Here is a 21,405-nt window from a genome sequence, read left to right as displayed (position 1 = left end):
AGTGTAACAAGATCTTTAGTTTTTATCTTCCCTCCATTAAATTTCAACACATATTTAAAAATATTTAGTAGAACATAATAATTCTGTCAATACTTTAATAATTTCCTTTTTAAGTGAGTTATGTATTCGAAATAAATATATTTGAAAGTACATTTTCTAACTATTTTGCCATTTATTTTTTTTAAAATAGGGAATTTAAACGCTCTGATAATGCTATAGATATTGGTATGACAGCAGAAAGAGGACTGAAGTCACCTCATCTCTCACTTACACACTTATCTGAAGAGTTAACTGAATCTGAAAATTTGCCTTTAAAGGAAGAGTGTCTGTTAATTACTCAAAATTTGGTAGCAAAAGAGACAGAATCCCTGAAAGGAAATGTAAGTTAAGTATTTTAATTTACTTAAGGTTATATATAAGTATACTTAAATTAGTGTAGTTGATATTGAAGAATTAATTTTGATGTAAAAAATCAGTTGTCATTTCTCACAGGTTATTAGTTTATATAATAAGAGCCCATCTACTCCACAAGAAAAAGAAGATTGTAGCTTATCTTTGACACCGAAGCAACTTCATCAAATTGTCATTGGTAAGATAAAATGGAATACTACGATGCTTTTGATATTCAATATAGTTATAACCACAGTATTTTAGACATGTATTTAACTGAATTCTGTTAGAACTGCACTTACATCTAAAACTGGCAAGAACTTTGATGACTTTCAAAAATGTCTCATTTATATCAAGTTTAAATTTGTTTTGCCTTAACTTTTAGCTAGATGAATAAAGCAAATCCTGAGAATCATCTTTGATGAAATAAATTTTATTTAAGAAAAAAGTTATTGGCTTTTCTTTTTAAATTATATATGCATATATATATATATATTTTAAGTTTAACTTTTATTTTTGTTGTCATGAAACTTCTATATTGGTCATTGTTGTAAGAGCACATACATACATAACCAGAACCCCCCAATAAAACCATAAATACACTGATATGAAAGTCAACTCCAACAGTTCATTCTCTGGAGTTGGATAGCATTCCCTGTTATAATTTTTCAGGATTGTCCCAGATCATTACCTTGCTGAGAGTAGCCAAGTTCAGAATGTAGCCAATGTCAGAAATAGACACATTGGTAGTGCCAAGAAATTATAGCCTAGAATGAAGAATGAAACAGAAAAATTATAAAAACAGGTAGGAAAACAGACACAACTACCTTGACATATTTAACTTAAAGTCAGTAGGCATTATATGAAAGCTCATTTGAGAAATTGATGTTCATGATGATGATGGGCAGTCATCAAGAAGAGGTTAAAATAATTTTCCACATATGTTGCCTAAGCAGACTGGGAAATAAATATTTTCCAAATGGTGAAAATAAAAATGTTTTAGTGCTTAAAGATATAGGCAGGGAAGTGCTGGAACCTACTCTTTAGTTATCTGAAAAACTGATCTATTAGTCAATAAACATTTATTAGGTATGCAGCATGGTGTAGCAAGAAGTGCACTGAATTTAAAACCAGAAGATTCGCATTTGAATTCTAGCTCATATTTAACTACTTCTGTGACCTTGAGTAAGTCTCTTAATTCTCTGGGCTTTAGATTTCTCATAAGATAAGAGGGGTACACCAGATGGCATGGAAGGTCATTCCCAATTCTAAATCTGTGGTCTTCTTATCACTCTTATTATTTGTGAGACACTGTATTAGGTACAGAGGATAAAAAAATAACAAAAGGTCCTAACCCTCAAGAAACTAACATATGATCTGGTATAGAATATTCACTAGGGAGATGTAGTTGAAAAAAATTTTCTTGAAAATACTGAATTAATAAAGAATTACTAGATATGTTATAGAAAATGTTTTTCCTGTAATATATACAAAATTTGGTACATTGATAGGATATGTGTCTAATACTACAAGTTAATAATATATCAATGAAAGAAACTTTCAATGAGGAACAATAACAATACAGTAGGTGTTAAGAGTGTTCATTAAACAAACAAAAAACCCCCCTCCTATATACCACTCTTTTATTCCCAAATTGCTTATACAATATTTTTTGTTATTGTTGTTCAATTGTTTTTTGTCGTGCTCAATTCTTTGTGATTTCACTTGGGGTTTTCTTGGCAGAGAAATTGGAGTGGTTTGCAATTTCCCTCTCCCAGCTCATTGATGAGGGTTAAGTGACTTGCCCAGGGTCAAACAGCTAGTAAGTGTCTGAGGCAAGATTTGAACTCAGGAAGATAAGTCTTTCTGATTTCTGGCCTAGCACTCTATTAACTATGCCACCTAGCTGCTCACAGTTATAATTATATTGCATGAAAAGCATCATGGCACAGTGGATAGAGAGACCTGGCTCTGGAATTAGGAAGACAGAAGTCCAAATCTTTTTTCTGCCACATCCTGCCTTTGCTATCATCAGCAATTCACTTAGCCTTTGAGTGCCCAGGGTTCCTCTAAGCTTTTAAGTTATGATCTTCAGTGGTGGAAAGAGTTTCCATAAAAGGAATAATGAAAATCCAGATCTTGACTGTTTCTGTTGCCTTATTTAATTAATGCATATTAATAATTATTTAATTATAAAGTTATTTTAGTGTATAAAATATATTGCATTAAACATTCCTGTTATGATAGCAATTTGTTTCAGTCTTTTAAAAACTAGAGTAAAAAAAAACAGGCTCAAAGTAAAAAAAAATATAGCAATCAAATGATCAGATTTAACTATGTTTTCTTCAAGCAATTAAAAAAAATTGACTTTTTATAATTTTTTCCCTTTCAGGACCATCCATTCTCAACTTTGGTGATATTTGTGTGAATTATTTATGCACTAAAGAAATTCATGTCATCAATAATCTGCCTCAGAATATTTTGGTGCAGTTACAAATTGGTCATGAAGAACTAAAGAAGACAAATCCATTGTCTTATGTGATTCCACCTGTATCAAATACATTCATTCCGATAGTATTTGAGAAAACCACTCTGGGGCCTTTTTGGAAGTAAGATGCCATTTTGTTTCTTGATTTATTTGGTCAAAAGCTTTTGATTTTAAAATTAGAAGGCTTTAATTTAACCTCTCTCTCTCTCTCTCTCTCTCTCTCTATATATATATATATATGTATATATATATGCATATATATAAATAGATAGATATGTTTTGAAAATTCTTTTGTATAGTATTTCTTTTTAAAAATATTTAATTTTCAATTCCAAATTCTCTTCTTCTCTGTACCCATCCCTTCTCATTGAGAAGACGAGATATGATGCCCATTCTTTTGTATGGTATTTCATTGGCACGTTTAATATAAATAATTTTCATTTACTGGTGACTACAGGAACATTACCTACTAAATCATTTATTATTTTTCAATGTTGTATGCCTTTATGGATACATTTAAATCTCAATAGTAAAATTATGCATAAATTACGGAATGATTTCTTTTCATATATTACAGATCTTTCAGTTTCACAATAAACAACATTCCTAGTGGAAATATTCTAGTAAAGGCAGCAGTATTGCCTGTGGCTCTTGAGTTATCAGCTAAAGAAGTGGTTCTTAGACCTATTCAAGGTTTCTTGGTGAAAACAGGATATAGAGGGACAGTCAGATTGTATAATCGGCGAAATTGTGCAGCTAGATTTAAATGGCAGCCACTCATCCAAGAAAATGGGATTGCATTTTCTATACGACCAGCTAAAGGTAGAACATGAAGTTATTTTTGTTTGCTGAAGACTCATAAAGTATATGACTATTAGTAATCATGCATTTGTTCTTTGACTTAGAACTGAAGTTATAATGTTTCTATCTTAAAGTTACGGTCCTTTCTTCTACAGATTTCACTTTTATTATGTTTATTATTGATGATACTGATTTAATGGAACTTCACTAAATAGAATTATGAAGTTAGTGAGAATTTATCATTAAATCCTAAAAAAAACCTTCCTTTTTCTAACTCACTAAAATTTGGAGAACTTTGTAATAACTTCATATCCTGGGTACCTACCCTATTTTTTAAAAGTTCAAATAGGCTTAAATATTTATTAAGTACTTAAGTTTATTTTATTTATTATTTAGAACAAAACACTCTTCAAGCCCCCAAGAAACAAAGAAAAATAAACCACAGTATTTGTCCTTAAGCTAAGATCTAGAAGAGTTTATCATCTGACTGTCTTCTTCCTGATTCTAGACTCTCTGATTCTCTATGAGAACAGCCTCTGCTAAGTTTTTGTGATGAATCTGACAGTGAGCAGTCATTTGTTAATCCCAGTTTTGATGGGACAAATCCCAATTAGAGCTGATAATAATCAAAGGTTGTCTTTTGTGCCCTTCCTTAATGTTCTATCAATTGGAATTATTAATCTCACTACTAATGAGCTTGATTTTGATCCTTGGAAAAATTCCAAGACATATCATCACAGAGGCGATTTATTAGCATTTAGAAAGAGAAGTAGTATTCTCTAAAATCAATATTTACATTTAAAAAAGGGTTATGCCAGACAAAACCCATTTCCTTGTTTGAAAGGGTTAAGAGGTTGGTGGGCAAAGGAGAGTGCCATAAACATTTTATAACTAGATATCAGCAAGACATTTGGAAGATTCTCTCATGATATCCTTGTGGATAACTATGAACTATATCAGAGTATAGTTAAGTACTTTTGTAACTGATGGGTTGTAAACAGAGAGTAGTAATCATTCCATCCCACTTCATGTTAAAATAGAGGAATATTTTTTGTGTTTTGTCTTAGTGATCTGGCCCCATGTTTGAATTATTTTTCCTTTTGACTACATCTATGATTTTATTGATATAGGGAATTATTGATTAGCTAGTTCTCTCACACATTCACTGTCCAATAGGTCAATCTTTTAGACTTAGAAAGCTGCCTGGTGGCACTGAGAATTTAAGGACCTCACCAGGGCCTCAGACTAGGCACATATCAGAAAAGAAGTTTCACTCTACGTCTTCCTAACTTCCAGATCTATCTACTCTAACATCTCTGATTATCTCTAGATAATTAACATTTAAAATTTATCCCCCAACTTGGATAAAGGTATAGGCAGCAATACCACTCATCTCTTATCCAACTCTGGAAAACCTATGAATTCGAATATTGAAAACTAAAATAAGAAAACAAATGTTGTGGTCAATGACTTTAATCTTTCTATTTTTGACTTAAATAGGTATTGTAGAAGGATACTCAGCCCTGGATTGTGAAGTGTCCTGGCTACCTAGTTACAACTCTCCAGAGAAAGGCCTGTTTAACCTTCAAGTGTGTGATGGAAATACATTGCCACTAGCCTGTGCGGTGAAGGTAATGGCTTTTCCTTGATATAGCTATGTGCTATGTGGGTTGTAGTCTGTGCTTGTTTCTAAGGAAATTTGTTATTTTTTGGTCCACACTTTTATGTGGTTCACACTGTCATTCCCAGCTCAAGTTCAATCATGTCATTCCTTACTCAATAAACAACAGTGACTCCCTATTACCTTCTGGAACAAATACAAAATATTGTTTACATTTAAAGCCTTTTATAACCAGTCTTCTCTCCTATCTTTCCAGTCTTTTTACACTTTATTTACCACCACATACTCTTCAATCCAGTGACACTGGTCTTTTGGCTATTCCATGAACAAGACACTCCATCTCTTGGCTCTGGTCATTTTTTCTGGCTGTTCTCCATGTTTGGAATGCTCTCCGTCCTCCAGTACCTCTCTGACTTTTTAAAAATCCAAGCTAAATCTCTTTTTTTTACTGGAAGCTTTCCTCAGACCCTTTTAATTCCAATATCTCCTCTTTGTAAATTATTTCTTATTTATCCTGCATATAGCTTGCTTTAAATATGTTTATTGGCATGAGGTCTCTCCCATTAGATTGCATGTTCCTCCTGGAGGGCAGAGATGGTCTTTTGCCTCTTATTGTATTTCCAGAGTTTAGCAGAGTGCTCATAATAGGTAGTTAATAAATATCTATTGAATGATTCCCAACTACTGACATCGCGGTGACTTTTTCTTAAGTTCTTCTCAGGAGAAGAATTTCATTAAACTTTTCTGAGAGGAACAAAAGTAGGGAAAGTACCTGAGGCAGTTGGGTTTAGAAGAATGGGACTCCAACTCTTTCTTCCTTTTTCTCCTTCTTAGGCTTCTCTAAGCTCAGATGGTACCTAAGTTCATTTGTTTTGGATTCCCCAAATTTTTCTCTGATGTTGGAGACTTTTAAAATATACTAAAAGTATTGCTTTTCATCTAATTATGGGCTCCCATATTTTCCCAGGAAATACCTCCCAGCTTTAGTCACATCTAGTCTCTCCTAGAAATTTTATTACTTGATTCACTCTTCCTTAATTGCCTTTCATAGGGCACACATAGAAGCCAGCAATACAATAAACAGACATGATAGATTGGAGAAACTGGTTTCTTTACAAGAAAATGCTTAAAACATAAAGATCAACTAATGGAAATCAACCCCAAAATCCCATGCTTAATTTTCAGGAAGTTGCAACTGATCATTATTTTGATTGGAATTCTTAAGTCTTTTAAAATTATTGCCATTTACACAGTTGTAGTCAATATATAAGTTGTTCTGGTTCCTTTTATTTACTTTTGGTCAATTTAATATAATCTCTAAATTATATTAATTAAGATTAATATATTATATATGATATAATAATGATAAACTTAATGAAGAAATTAATATAATTTCTAGGTTTTTCTTAATCTGTAACATTTAATCTTTTCTTAACATGTCATATTCTATTAATATGCATGCACTCTAATAATTCTTCAATTGATGAATATCCACTTTATTATTTTTTTTTGCTGTAGCAAAACATTTTGTTATAAATAGGTTCTCGTAGATAATTTTAAGGTTATTTCCAGTTCTAATGTTTTGTGATTTTTTACTGGGAAGGTTGAATATTCTGCTATCTGTTATTAGCACAATTGGTCTATTACTTTCATCAGGTCACTTCTCCTAATTAGGATTCTGGTGAATTTTCACCTTTTACTAAAGACCTTCATGATATATGTGTTGATTGGTCAAAACCAGTACAATGTTATCTACTAAAAACTTTATTGAATATCTTGAAATAATGAAATATGATAACTCAATAGTTGATAAGCCTGAAAACATAGTCAATTAATACTTCATTTGAGAAGAAATTCTGGGAAAACTCAGAATGTAGCATAAATGTATATGTTTAGCATAGAATGTAGATTAAAAACACTGTATTCCACAATAAACTTAATATGTACTTTTAACAGCTATGGATAGGAGACAAATTCTTAACCAAAGATTAGATATAATTACAAAAGATCAAATAAATAATTTTGATCACATGGAATTGAGAAGTTTCTGCACAAACAAAATTAATGTATCTAGCATAAGAAGAGAAATGGTCTAATGTAGTGATGGGCAAACTTTTTAAAGAGGGGGGCAAAGGAAAGGAAATGCTCATCTGTCAGTCTGTTTCTAAGGGAACTCTTTCGAAGTTTCATTGTATTGTATCCTACTCACTGTATTTGTCAGATTAAGAATAATGTCATGCAGCTGGATAGAACATTTCAGGAGGCCGCATCTGGCCTGTGGGCTGTAGTTTGCCCATCACTGGAATGGAGAAATCTGTTTTGAGTTTTTCATGTGAGTTTGATATCCAAAGTATACGGACAACTAACAGAAACATACACACATAATGCATACTGAAAACATAAACATATATATTTGTCTACATACATGTAGTATTTGGTACTACATTTGGATACAAAGCTATTCCCCATAGATAAATTATCAAAGGATATGAACAAACAGTTCTCAAAGGAGATGATTTATAATCAGAGACTAGTTATAAATTATAACAAATATTAAAAAAACCCTCCAAATCATTGGTAATAAGAAAAAAGACAATTATGAAAAACCATTTGCTTTCATTTCATGTCTAGCAAATTGAGAAAGAAAATACAAAGACGGGAATAGTAAATATTAGAGCGGTCATGGAGAAATAGATATTATTGCTTGAGATGTGAATTAGAACTGGAAAGCAACTTGGAATTATGCCAATAAAATGGGTAAAATGTTTCTATCCTTTGACCCAGAGTTTCCCAATTAGACATATACCCTAAGGAGGTCTTTGATAAAAAGAAAAGCTCCACATATACTAAAATATTGCAGTACTTTTGTGTGACAAGGAACTGGAAATAAAGTAGATGCCCAGCTATTGAAAAATGACTAAGAAAAATGTGGTATATGAATTTAATAGAATATGACTGTACTGTAAGAAATAAGGAATACTATGAAAATAGAAAATCATGAAAATATTGATATGAACTGACCCAAAGTGAAGTAAGCAGTGGCAAGAAAACAATATGCACAGGACAGCTAGGTGACTTAGTTGATTGAGCACCAGACCCAGAGACTAGAAGTTCTTGGTTCAAATTTGGCCTCAGATACTTCCTAGCTGTGTGACCCTGGGCAAGTCACTTAACCCCCATTACCTACCTTTTAACACTCTTCTGCCTTGGAACCAATACTCAGTATTGATTCTAAGACAGAAGGTAAGAGTTTAAAAACAGAAAAAAAAGAACATATATCAAAGCATCCCAAGTTTAGAGGTGGAAGAGAACAGTCATCTAGTCTAACCCTTCCATTTTACAGATGAAACTCTAAGAATTTAGATGACTTTTCCAAAGTCCAAAAGATGATAAGTGGCAGAGCTGGGCTTAAAATTGAGGTCTTTTGATTACAAATTCAGTATATTTTGACTTGTACCATAATACCTACTAACATGTTTTGTTTCAATTTTTTCTTCAAAGTCATATCTTTGCTTTAGTAAATATTATTTATTGTTATATAATGATTATATTTTGGTAAAAAGCCTACTTAATATTGATACTGTGATTATTGAGATTAATTTACACACCCCCTCCCTATTTCTTTTGTTCCTATTACTATTAGATTGGTGCTACCAAAGTTGCCTTATTGGCTCATCATGTACTCTTTGAGAATTGTCCTCAAGGTTTAACTACATGGAAGAAAACTGTTCTTCAAAATATTGGTTCACATCATGCTTATTTCAAGGTAAGTAATCTTACTTTCCTTAATAATTTTACTTCAAAGCAAGATTATTGATCTTATTTTTTCCACTGGGTTAGGGGCAGATTACAGTTAATAAAAAAAGTTTACCTGGTGTCTATGAATTTTATGCATAAAAAGTTTCTCCTTATGAAAGACAATTGGGTTTAGACTCAGGAGGAGCCTGAATTTGAATTTCCCTATTCCTACAGTCCCAGAATTGTACTAAACCCCAGAAGCCATCTAGTCCAAATGGTACCCCAATTAAAAATCCTCTCAATTATATCTGATAAATTGTAGTCTCCTGTTTTTGGCTTGAATTTCTCTATTGAGGAAGAACCAGGTATATCCTGGAGCCCATTCCATACCAGCACTCTTGTTTACATATTAGAAATACACAAAACTTGCAAATCATTTCTTAATTTATTATTTTGTGGATTACCTAGATTTAAGAAAGTGCTGGAAATAGTATTAATAATGAAGATTAAACTCAAAAATATGTTATGTGAACATTTATTCCCCTCAGAGAGCTCTTAAAAATTAGTCATATCATCTTATTTTAGTACAATAGCTAAACAGCACTTTGATGTTTGCAGAGTACTTTTCATTTGACCTGTAAAACCTTCTGTGAGGTAGATTCTATAAGCATCATTAACCCCATTTTACAGAAGAGGCACACTACTGGGGCGAATCGACTGTCTTCCAAAGCAGCCCATTTCACTTTTGGATAATTCTAATTGCTAGGAGGTTTTCCCTGACACCAAACTAAAGTACCTTCTTTACAACTTTAACCTATTGCATCTGTGTTAAGCAGAACAAGTCTAATCATACTTCCATGTGACATGCATTAAAATACTTGAACAGTGATATTTTCTTTTTTCTCATATATCTATTCTCCAAGCTAACCATTTCTTCAACTAATATTTATAGGGAATGAATTCAAGGCAATCCTTTTCATAGTTACTTTTTTTGTCCTCCGAATAGTGACCCAGCAGCAAACTTTATTCTTTAGATGTAGCTTGAACACAGCAAAGTATAAATGAATCATTAAGTCCTTCATCTTGTGCATTATGAATCTCTTAATGCAGTCTAAGATTGTGTTAGTCTTTTTGGTAGTCCTGTCATACTGTCACAAAAAATTTTGGCTCTCTTACCCTCCTTACTATTCTTCATATTTTTTTCAAGACAAATTGCTAGCTAGCCATACCTCCTATATCTTTTGCTTCTTACATTTTTTTTAAATAAGGCTCTCTATTTACCCATATTAAATCAATCTCATTTGATTTAGTCTAACATTCTATTTCAATAACTTTTTTATAAAGATATTTTTTTTGCCAATTACATGTAATAAATTTCTACATAAGTTTTTTAATCAGGAACTTTTAAAATCCTTTTAATCCAGTGTATTAGTTATCCTTCTTGATTTATATTTGATGATCCCACTGCTTTATTCAAATCCTTGATAAAAATGTTAATCAACAAAGGTTCAAATGGAGATCTTTGGGGCCATTCATTAAAGATAAACTTTGAGGCTGACAGAGCCACTAATGATTACTTTTTGGACCTAGTTCAAACAGTGCTAAATTCATCTACTTGACCTATCACCTAATCCGTAACTTTCCATTTTTTTTCATAGAAATAGATGATAGACTTTGTCAAATGATTGGTCAAAATCTAGAACAACCACATATTCTCTTTGTCTATCAGGTGAATAACCTTATATAATACAAAACTCCTTTTGGTTATCTTTGGTTTTTCTTACTGACAATTTGAATCTTTAGCAATCCTGCTTCTAATCTTGCAAGATCATACTGCACATTAATATTCACCTTCTGTTGCTTCCTTTTGCTTCCATTTTTCATACACATCTCTTAAAAGGCCAGGTAGGTTGCCTCTGCTAGAAGCCTGTTCATTCACTCAAGTGTCTTTAAATACTTTCTTCCCTTCCCCCCTCCTCCTTTATCCCCTTTTCTATTCATTAGACCTTTTTTCTTCCGATATTCAGGATTTTATTATTAAATGCTTCCTTTTTTTTTTTTTTTGAATGACTGCCCATAGAATTTTGGGCCATAGGATCCCAGCTACTCATGCTCTTTGAAATCTTTCCTCTCCAAATCTAGTATAGCCTGGGATATTTGGGGCTCACTTCTACTTTAAACCTTAGCTCATCCGAAAAGATAGGCCTTTTACCAGCCGGATCAAATGAATGTCACACTAGTTCAAAGTAAAAGACATTTAATTAAGCAGCAGAGCAAAATAGATGACAAGGAAAATGCCTCCTATATATACAGGGGCACATTTCTCCCAACCATTCTCTTGCTCCAGATACCAAAAGGAGCACAGACACATGGAGAAAGGTAAGTGTAGAGGAAATAAAGTTGGGGAAGGGCACGTGTGCAGGGAAGGAATTGTCCCGGGAATACAGGGAGGCTAGGGCACACCGACAGGGAAAATGTGAGGAATGGGGTACCCGGCCCCTTCTCTGGCTCACACACATGTCTGTCGCTTGCTACTTGGAGGCTACAGAATTACTGGGATCATCCGCTGCTCAGGGCTGATGCCATCAAGCTGTAGGATCTCAGGTTTGCCCCGGGCGCTGCTTTCTCTTTTGTGCTGCTGCTTCTGGTCTTCAGTGGGTGACCCACTGCTCCTCAGGTCCCTCTGTGATCACGCCGCTCTCAGGAAGACCTCTGTTACTCTCTGCTGCCATCTACTGGTTGTTTTTCTAATTATGAAGGGGCAGCTCTCCCAGAACAGAACACAGGGGCCATCTTACAGTGTTTAGATACAAATACATCAATCAGGCTAGCAAACAGGAAACCTCTGATTTAGGTTAAATCTGTCTTTTAGATCGGCTCCATAGTTTCCCGATCCTAGTAGGCTTTTTGATTTGGGGTGCAGTTATGCTTCCAAATCCTTTCTATGCCCAGTTGTGGTTCATGCAAATAACTGCAGATTCAGTTTAATTCAGTTTAAAACATATTTGTTAAATTCTAATGTACTAATCTAAGCTCGTGAGATACAAAGACAAAAATGAAATACAGGTATGTCTTCCACCTTGTGACTTTCCCCATCATGATTAGATATATTGGGGATCTACATAAGAAATTACATGGGGATTTGGGGAGAGTTTTGAGATGCTGCAGATGACAAATGAAGACCAGTAAACAACACAGAAGAAATTTAGAACTCAGAAATGCATAAAATATATGTGTAGTATTGTATAATATCAACATTATCTTATCTTTTAATACCATTATGATGAACTGATTTTGGGGTAAGGATATAAATTTGATTATATCAGGTTTATTTGTTAGACCAGCCTCATAACTAATGAAGCAATATAGGTCTTCATGGCTCTCTCATGACCAGGGAGAACAGAGCTGCCTCAGGCAGTCTATTAAATCGATTTTTAGGAGCTCATTATTCAGCCCACCCTTGACCATTCCAAGACATCCACTCCTCCCCATCTTCACAGGTGAACAGTTATATACACTGGAAAAGAAACCTTGTCTCCATGTGTTAACCAAACTCTGTTAAAAAGGAAGACATTCTTTGGGTTTCCTAAGGACAAAGAAAAGGCCAAAAGTAGTAGCAGACTGGATTGTATCTGTGACACAGAACCCAGATAGTAATTTCCCCTAATGTATAGGAACTAATACATTATATGGAAAATAAATTCTCACAGTACCACAAATATATACAATTTCTTTTTGAAGTTAAATAAATAAAAAATAAAAGTTTGCAAAAAGAATGCAAAAGCCACCAGATGATACACAAAGGCTAAAATGTAGAGATAACCTCCAAAAAATTAGTAACTTGTAGTAAACACTCCATAGAAGAAAAAGAAAAAAAATCAGTCTTCTTGTGTATCAAGGGAGGGTCAAAACCTTTTTCACCGATTTTCCAGATTGTGTGAGCACTGTGCACCTGACCTCTATGCTGTAGAAGAGACACCTGTAATTTCTGTCTATCCTGGGATGGGGAGAAAGGTACAACATATAAATCCATAAACATGAAATACACATGAAATAATAAGCAGCAATTTAATTTGGAAAAGAAATCTTATAGTTGAGTATGTGGGGGAGATATCTGGAAAGGTTCCATGTACATGTAGGAGGTGGTGTCTGAGGAATGCATCAAAAGAAGCTAGTGATTCTTTGATATGAAAGTAATATGAGAGTATGAATGATCTCTTATGCAAAGATATGAAGAAAGGTGATGAAATATTTTGCAGAGGGAACAGATAGTAGGACAGTTTGACCAGAATGTAAAATATGTAATTTGTAGTATAGAATGAGAATTTGTACTATATATGGAAAGGTAGGTTGAAACTATTTTGGGAATGACTTTAAAAGCATGGATGATGAAGTTTTATTTTTCTCTCAAGGCAATGGAGAAATCTTGAAGATTTTTGAGTAGATAGTGATGTGATCAGATTTGTGATTTTGGAAGATTAGAATGAACTACCCAAATTAGGTGGAAGATAGATTGTATACTGAAAGGAGTTGGAGGCAGGGAGACCAATTAAAAGGCTATTTCAATAATCCAGTAAGATTAGAGGTGATGAAAACCAGGACTAGTATACAGGCTATCTGAATAAAGAGCTGTAAATAGAAGTGAAGAAGGTAGAATGGAGGAAATTTGTCAGGTAATAAGATTTAGAGGGAAAAGTGGGAGAGGAGTCAAGAATTCCCAGATTGCAAATTCTGGTACTGTGTTCTTCCCTCCCTTCCATCTCTCTCTCTTCCAATACACCCATCACAAAGAAAAAAAAACCAAACAACAAAACAACCAAAATCATCGAAAGAGGTCTGAGAGGAACTGATACTATTTGTCCTACTTTTGTACTAGTAACTTATCCTTCCCTGACACTCTCTATCTCAGGGGTCTGCAACCTTTTTGGCTGTGAGAGCCATAAATGCCACATTTTTTAAAATTAATTCCATGAGAGCTGTACAATATGTTTAACACTGAATACAAGTAAATATGTGCATTTTATGTAAGAACAACACTTTTAAAGTACAATAAGTCTCTGAACTATTTTTCATAACATTATTATATGCTAACCAATGATGAATAAAGAACACTAATGTGACTTCTGGTGCTGCATGGTTTTGCTGATTACTAATCAAAATTATTTTGATTATTAATCAAAAACAAGACTTAATAGGGCACTATAGTACTGATATAACTGCACACATACATATAAAACTCCTTTACACTAAGAAAATTGCTGAAATAAAGAGAGAAAAATTCAGGGAAGAATACTTTTTCCTCTCCTTCTCTCAAGTCAGGCAATAGGAGAAGAAAAAGCTGCCAGCCTGCTGGTTAAGCCATTTGACCACATAAATTAAGTAGGAGATCAGGAGATTACAGAAAATAGCATGACTTGTGTGCAGGCATAAGTAGTGGGGGAGGATGGTACCTTTTCAAGGAAAACTGGCCAGGACACATCACACACATTTCCTGGTACAGGTGTTTATCAGTGCTGCCTATTCAATCATTTTGTATCAAATGAAACAACTACTGGGGAGAAATGCTTCTCACTAATGAAGCATATGTAAAGATGTAATCTGACTATAGTTCCCCTTTAAGAGCAGGTAGAAAAGTTAAAAACAATAACAATCCCACAAATAAGGAATGCAGACCCCATGAATGCACTGAGATAAAGCTATGTAAATCAGAGGCAGAGGGGTAGAGAATGTAGACAAAAGTGATCAATCACTATACAGAATCCCAAGATGTCAGTAACAGGTGTGGAAAGAGTAAAAGGAGGGCAGAAGGAGGAACACACAGTACACATACCAAGCTGAACTAAAGACCAGGATTCGTCTCGCGCGGCAATATCAGTGAGGGAGCCTTCTATCTTAGAAGATAGTCGGGGTACCGAAAGGATTGCGTGATGTATTATGTGACGCACGATGTCATGTGTAAACTGTTAGTTACTGTGCCGCGGCTGACTTTACGGCTCCTGCAGAAAGAGCCATATCTGGCCCTCAAAAGAGCCAGATATGGCTCAAGAGCCATACGTTGATGACCTCTGCACTATCTCATTCCCCTCAGCATCTGTTCTATCCTTCTTGTCTCTTTTCAAGCTCTGTCATACAACTTCTTCCTCCAACACCCCAGCCCACTTTGTGCTCAGATACAACAATGATCTTCCTTCTCCAGGTCCCTAATAATCCACATCGACAGCCATCTACCTTGTAATTTCTTCTAAAGGACCCCAGGGCCTTGTCACCCCATTCTTCTACTCTTCTATTGTACCCTAAGAACCAGAGGGACATTTTATTTGCTCTTCATCTGAACTCTCTTTTATATATTATCACATCTAGTTTAAATATGAGCTGACAGCAGGACTGGTCTCACATTTTTCTGTGTATTTCTGGTACTTGGCTTATAGCAGGTGCTTAATGTTTTTTTCCATTCAATTCTATTCCCAATAAAGGATCTCACCACTGAAAAAAAAATAATGCTATTTCTTATCAACTCCCTCTTCTCTCTAGTTATGTTCTTCAGATCTTCTCAACATTATCACTCCCATTCCCAAACCCAACTTTCTCCTCCTTTACTCTACACTTAGAAAAGGAAGTGCTTCTTCTTCTTCCAAATGTAGATCCCTCTGTTTGTGGCCTTGATTTTCTCTCTTCTCATCTCCTCTGGAAGTTTCTAGTTCATACCATCCCCTCTATTTTTAAATATCAATTTCTGTATCTATTAGTTTCTGTTTCTCACATTATTTAATTTATTTCTTTTTAGGATATTTTTCTATGTTGATATGATTGATATTCTTTCCCTCCCTTGTTCCTTCCCTTCTCTCAGAGCTGACAAGCAATTCCACTGGGTATACACATCTTATTACTCAAAACCTATTTCCATATTATTCATTTTTATAATAGAGTAATCTTTTAAAAACCACAACCCCAAATCATATACCTATATAACTAAATAAAAAAGCAAAAGTTTTTCTTCTGTATTTCTACTCTCATAGTTCTTTCTCTAGATATGGATAGCATTATTTTTCTCAATTTTCATGGGATTGTTTCTGATCATTGCATTACTATTAGTAGCAGAGTCTATTACATTTGATTGTCTCACAGTATTTCAGTTTCTGTGTGTGTCTTGCTCAGTTCAACTATAACCTTCATGCAGGTGTCTTTCTGGAACTGTATCCGACCTCAGTTTCTCTCTTGAACTCTAGTCCAGAAACAGTTAATATATAATAACTGCATATATATATATATCCATTTATTTATTTATTTATTTATTTATTTATTTATTTATTTGTTTGTTTGTTTGTTTGTTTGTTTGTTTATTCATTCATTCATTCATTCATTCATTCATTCATTTATTTATTTATTAGGCTCCTCACTATGCCAGAAATTGTGCTAAGTGCTGAGAATACACAAACAATAATGAAGCAGTGAAGCAAATGTGTATATGCCAAATTCAAATAGATTTTGAGAGGATAGACATTAGGAGTTGTGAGGAATAGGAAAGGCCTCATGTAGAGTGTCGGGCACTTGAGCCTTTGAAGAAACTAGTTATTCCAAGAGGGATATGTGAGGAGGAAGGCATTTCTATCATTGGAGACAGCTTATATATAGGCAAAGAATTGGGTGATGTGATGTTATTTGTGAATAACAGCAAAAGGGCTATTTTAGCTGGACAACAGAGTATGTAAAAGGATATAATGAAAGAAAAGGGTCAAAAGGTAATTTGAAATTAGGTTTTTGAAGGACTTAGAATGCAGAGATAATATATTTGATTTTCAGGTATTTTTCAGTAAGGAGATGCTGGGGATGATGGAGTTTATTGAGTAGAGAATGACATGGTCAGATCCATGCTTTAGGAAAATCAATTTTGCAGCTGTGTAGAGGATATATTGGAGAGAGAAGTTAGGACTCTACTGAAATAGTGCAGATGGGAGATGATGAAGGTCTAAACTAGAGTGGGGGTGAGGTATGAATAGAGAGAAAGAATAGATGTGAAGATAGTTCTCAAGATATGTCAATCAATATGTGGGATGAGGGAGAGTGGGGAATTGAAGATGACTGAAGTTTGGAAACTATGTAGTCTGAAAAGGGTGACAGCACCTTTGACAGAAATAGGGAAGTATGGAAGTTGAAGGAGTTTTGAGGAAAATACTTGTTGGGTCTGAGATGCCTGTGGGTCATCTAAGTTGAGAATGTCCAGCAGACAGTTCTTGATGTGGGACTCAAGGCTGGATAGAAATCTGGAAATTGCCCTCAATTCTGCTTTCTTTCTGATTTCTAATATCCATGTTTGTGCTATTTGTATGGTATAACTCATGTTAATTCTTTTTTTCCTCTACTTACATGGCTAACATCCTGCTTCAAGGTCCCCATCACTTTTCTCTTGGACTCTTGCAATCACCTAAGTGGACTCACTGCATCCAGTTTCTCCTCTCTTTTCTCCATCTTCTGAATTGCTGCCAGGATGATATACCTAAGGCATAGACTATGCCATTCCTATGCTTTAGAATTTCCAGTGGCTCTTTCTTACTTCTAGGATGAAATGCAGATTTGTCTAGAGTATTTTTTTTTAGAATTGTGGCTCTAGCCTGTCTTTTCAGAATTATTGAACATTCTTTCACACTTGATGCTCTAGACAAAATGTCTTGCTTGGTTCCCAATACATAACATTCCATTCCCCTCCTTATTCTTTTACACAAAATGTCTCTAGTACCCAGAATGTATTTCTTTTTCACCTTTACTGCACAGAATCCTTATCAAGTGAATTCAGTTGTTGAACACCTTCCTTCTTCCCTGCCACACTCCCAATTACTTTTTCTAAATAACTTTCTATGTACATGTAGTCTACTCTAATATACTTTAAGCTCCTTTAAGGCAGGGATAAGTTAAGTTTTTGTTTTTGTCTTTGCATCCCCAGAGCCTCTAATGATATTGGTTACATAATAGGTACTTAACAAATATTTGTTAAGTCAGTAAGAGAAAGAGGTTTACTAGAGGTATGTAAGAGAATAAATGATTGAAAAATAACATCTGCATATAAGTTTGAGGCTCAGTCTTTATGTCAAGGGAAGGAGGACTATGCAATGGCTTGATTTGGAAAACAATTCATATATGCACATATGCATGTGTATATCCTCACAATATCTTTAAAAATCACTAATATTTAGTTTCTCACCCAAGTTTTGTTAATTCCTTGTTAAATTTTTCTGCCCCCAAAAGAATACTTAAAGAGTTAAATCAGTTATTTCAGATATCAATCTTCTAATTCCTGTCCAGATTCTGCTAAATCAAATATTCTTTTCATTAATTTTCTGCAAATACAAAAGTCAAATTGAATCTCCATTCTTGTCATTTGTCAAATAATAATGTACAAGAACCTGCCCCTTAAGAATTTTAGTAAAATTTGAATATCCATTTCCAAATGGACATATATTTTCCTTTGAATTTAAGTGTGACTAGTGGTGTTTCCTGAAGAATCTCTATCAGAAATGGAATTCAGATTGAGAAGATTGCTAGTGATGGATGATTGGTGAAATAAGTACTCTCTTCCAGGATTACAGCAAGTAATAAATTAGAAAACTTTCTTAATAGTCATTTTAATGGATGAGCTAACATTTCCATAAATTTACATCTTCAGATTTGTGACCAAGACCTTCTGCCTTTTATTACTATTAAACCGTCTCATGGCATAATACCCGTAGGGGGGTTAACTTCACTCAATATTGCCTGTACACCATATTTTTCAGAGAGATTTGATACTCGAGCAAAGGTATGTGAATTTTTGTTTGTCATTTTTAAAAACATTATTACAGAATGATAGGAGCTATTTTTAACTATTTTGAAAAAAATGTTTTACTTAATTTGGGGGTTTTGATTCAGTATTTGTGATATTTGTTTGTTGAGAGTTTAGAGGAGAGCAGCTTTTAGAACTGTTATCAGGAACAATATCAAATAGTATTCATGGAGATCTCTCCAAATTGTGAAGCTTAGCCATGGAAACTGCAAGTAACTTTCAAAGGAAATTGTAATTGTGACATTTACCATAGTTCTTTGATTGCTGTTCTCAGGAGTATGATAGCTTGTCAATTGATAAATTGTTGATAGATGTCAGTTCTAAGACAGAAGAGTGACAAAGATCATGTAAGTGGAGTAAAGTGACTTGCCCAGGGTCACATAGCTATGAAATCTTTGAGGCTAGATTTGAACCTAGGTCCTCCTGACTCCAGGCCTGGAGCTCTATCCATTATACTACATGGCTGCCTTTGGTTGATAACTATGTAACATTAATTAAGAGGAATTACATAAGAAGGAATAGGAGAAAATGGGGAGGGAGCTTTCATGGAACTTTTCCTTCAATCTGACAGAATTCTAATTCTAGATCTTTAATCAATCAGTTAATTAATTATTTTTGCTCCAGTACAATTGAAACATTTTATACTTTATCTGAAAACTGCTTTTTTTATGGAAGAAGCTACTACTAGTTTGCTTCTTGTCAACAATATAATTTTTTGTTTGTTCCCTTTGAAATGCTCCAGGCCCCCAGCCAACTTCTGAGTACAAGACAGCACCACTAATTTCCATAGAAAAAATATAGATGCCTTAGAAAAAGTATTTAAATTAATCAGTCAATAAACATTTGTTAATTGCTTGCTATGTTTTGGACATTGTGTTGAGCTCTGAAGGTACAAGGAAAGAAAAAATTTAGATGTAAGGGTCTTTCTTCTGTGAAGTCCCTAATTCTTTTGTGTCAATTCTAAATACTTAATGACTGATTAAACTGCAGTGAAAATATGTGTGACATTAGTCGCTATCATATTTTAGAGCTCATATGAAATATTCTATTGCCGTATGTTCTAGGAATTATGTAAATGAAATGAAATTACCTTAACTTTGGAAGTTCCCTTTAAGTGTATGCTAAATAGAATTAATAAAACATCTAACATGTCAGATTCTGATTTTATTAAATTGTGAAATGTTTTAGTATATTGTTAACCTTTAACATGGTAATCAGCCATAGGATTTAAAAAAAATTAAAGTAATATGTTGGCTCTCTTTAGGGAAAACTGACTTGAATTGTATCCTTTTTTTTAAAAACAGTTAGTGACATTATTATATAGCTTAAACTGGAAATTAGTTAAATCCAAATAATTAGAAAGTTGAAGCAATTATTTTTCTTCATATATTGTGTTTTTTTCTGAGACAAATTACAGACAAGTTGCTATCAGTTCACTTAAATAATCCACTTCTAATACATTTTATTAGGTTAGTTCAAATTGTTGTCTAGTTATTTTTCAGTTGTGTCTAACTCTTCATGACCCCATTTGGGGGTTTCTTAGCAAAAATACTGAAATGGTTTGCCTTTTCCTTCTCTAGATCATTTTTACAGATGAGGAAACTGAGTCAAACAGGTTTAAGTAACTTGCTCAGGGTCACACATTTAGTTGGTGTCTGTGGTTGTATATTGAACTCAGTCCTTCCTGACTCCAGGCCCAGCACACTTATCTTCTCTATCCATTACATAATAATAATAATAATGATAATAATAGTGATGATCCTTACCATTTTATGAGAATATTAAGAATTCTTAAGGAAAGAATGCTTTGGGTTTTACCAGGTCTTTTTTTCACAAGAATCTCATGAAATAGAGAGTAAATATATAATAATCTCCACTTTTAGCAGAGGGAATTAGATCTAGGAGAGAGAGATGACTTACTTGTCCATGGTTATTATATAGCTAGTGTTTGAAAAGTGAGTGAACCAGGCTCAGGTCCCATTCTTTGAATTCCTTATTCAAGTTTTTTCCCATAATGCCATCCTGCCTTTCAGACTCATTAAATAAAGATTAAATTTACTCCAGTGTGGTGGTGTAGTTTAAAAAATGGAAAATCTTGTATGGCATTGGATGATAATTCAGTTGATCAGAAGAATATTTTCTCATAAAATCTTTTCTTAATAATACTAGATAAATTAGACTTCCCTTTTCCATTTAAAATTGATTACATTGATAAAGAAACATTGATACTGACTTACTCTGAACTTATATTCTAATAACTGATAGTGTTGTAGAGAAAGAACATTTAGTAAAATGAAGAAATTGGACTAGTTGGCTTCTGAGATCCCTTCCAGGCCTAGATCTATGATCTTTTGATAGTTCAGGAAATGATTTTTATGAGTTTCTGAGTTTTTGTTCTGAAAACTTTCATATTTAGATAAGTTAAAAGAGCAATTTATTTAGGAGGAACTGTATTTAGCTTTCTTTGTGTCACCAGCATTTAGCACTGTACTGGCACTTGTTAAATGCTTGTCAATTTGACCAAATTTGACATGCAACACTTTAAAAAATTCA

At 33.8% G+C, this 21,405-nt stretch overlaps 1 protein-coding gene across 1 annotated transcript in view; it reads left to right on the top strand.

The window, feature by feature from the left end:
* Window positions 1-21,405, top strand: part of CFAP47 (cilia and flagella associated protein 47) — an 859,036-nt gene that overhangs the window by 91,040 nt on the left and 746,591 nt on the right. The window contains exons 12-18 of the mRNA XM_044669214.1: window positions 191-380; window positions 493-589; window positions 2,783-2,999; window positions 3,456-3,700; window positions 5,180-5,310; window positions 8,944-9,066; window positions 18,697-18,828. Of these exons, the coding sequence (XP_044525149.1) occupies window positions 191-380; window positions 493-589; window positions 2,783-2,999; window positions 3,456-3,700; window positions 5,180-5,310; window positions 8,944-9,066; window positions 18,697-18,828 (1,135 nt within the window). The remainder of the gene's footprint in view (window positions 1-190; window positions 381-492; window positions 590-2,782; window positions 3,000-3,455; window positions 3,701-5,179; window positions 5,311-8,943; window positions 9,067-18,696; window positions 18,829-21,405) is intronic.

The sequence above is a fragment of the Gracilinanus agilis genome, chromosome 3 (genome assembly GCF_016433145.1).
Source record: "Gracilinanus agilis isolate LMUSP501 chromosome 3, AgileGrace, whole genome shotgun sequence".
In the NCBI taxonomy this organism is placed as follows: Eukaryota; Metazoa; Chordata; class Mammalia; order Didelphimorphia; family Didelphidae; genus Gracilinanus; species Gracilinanus agilis.
The sequence above is the reverse complement of the archived record's forward strand: the minus strand, read 5'-3'. Positions and strand labels throughout refer to the sequence as shown.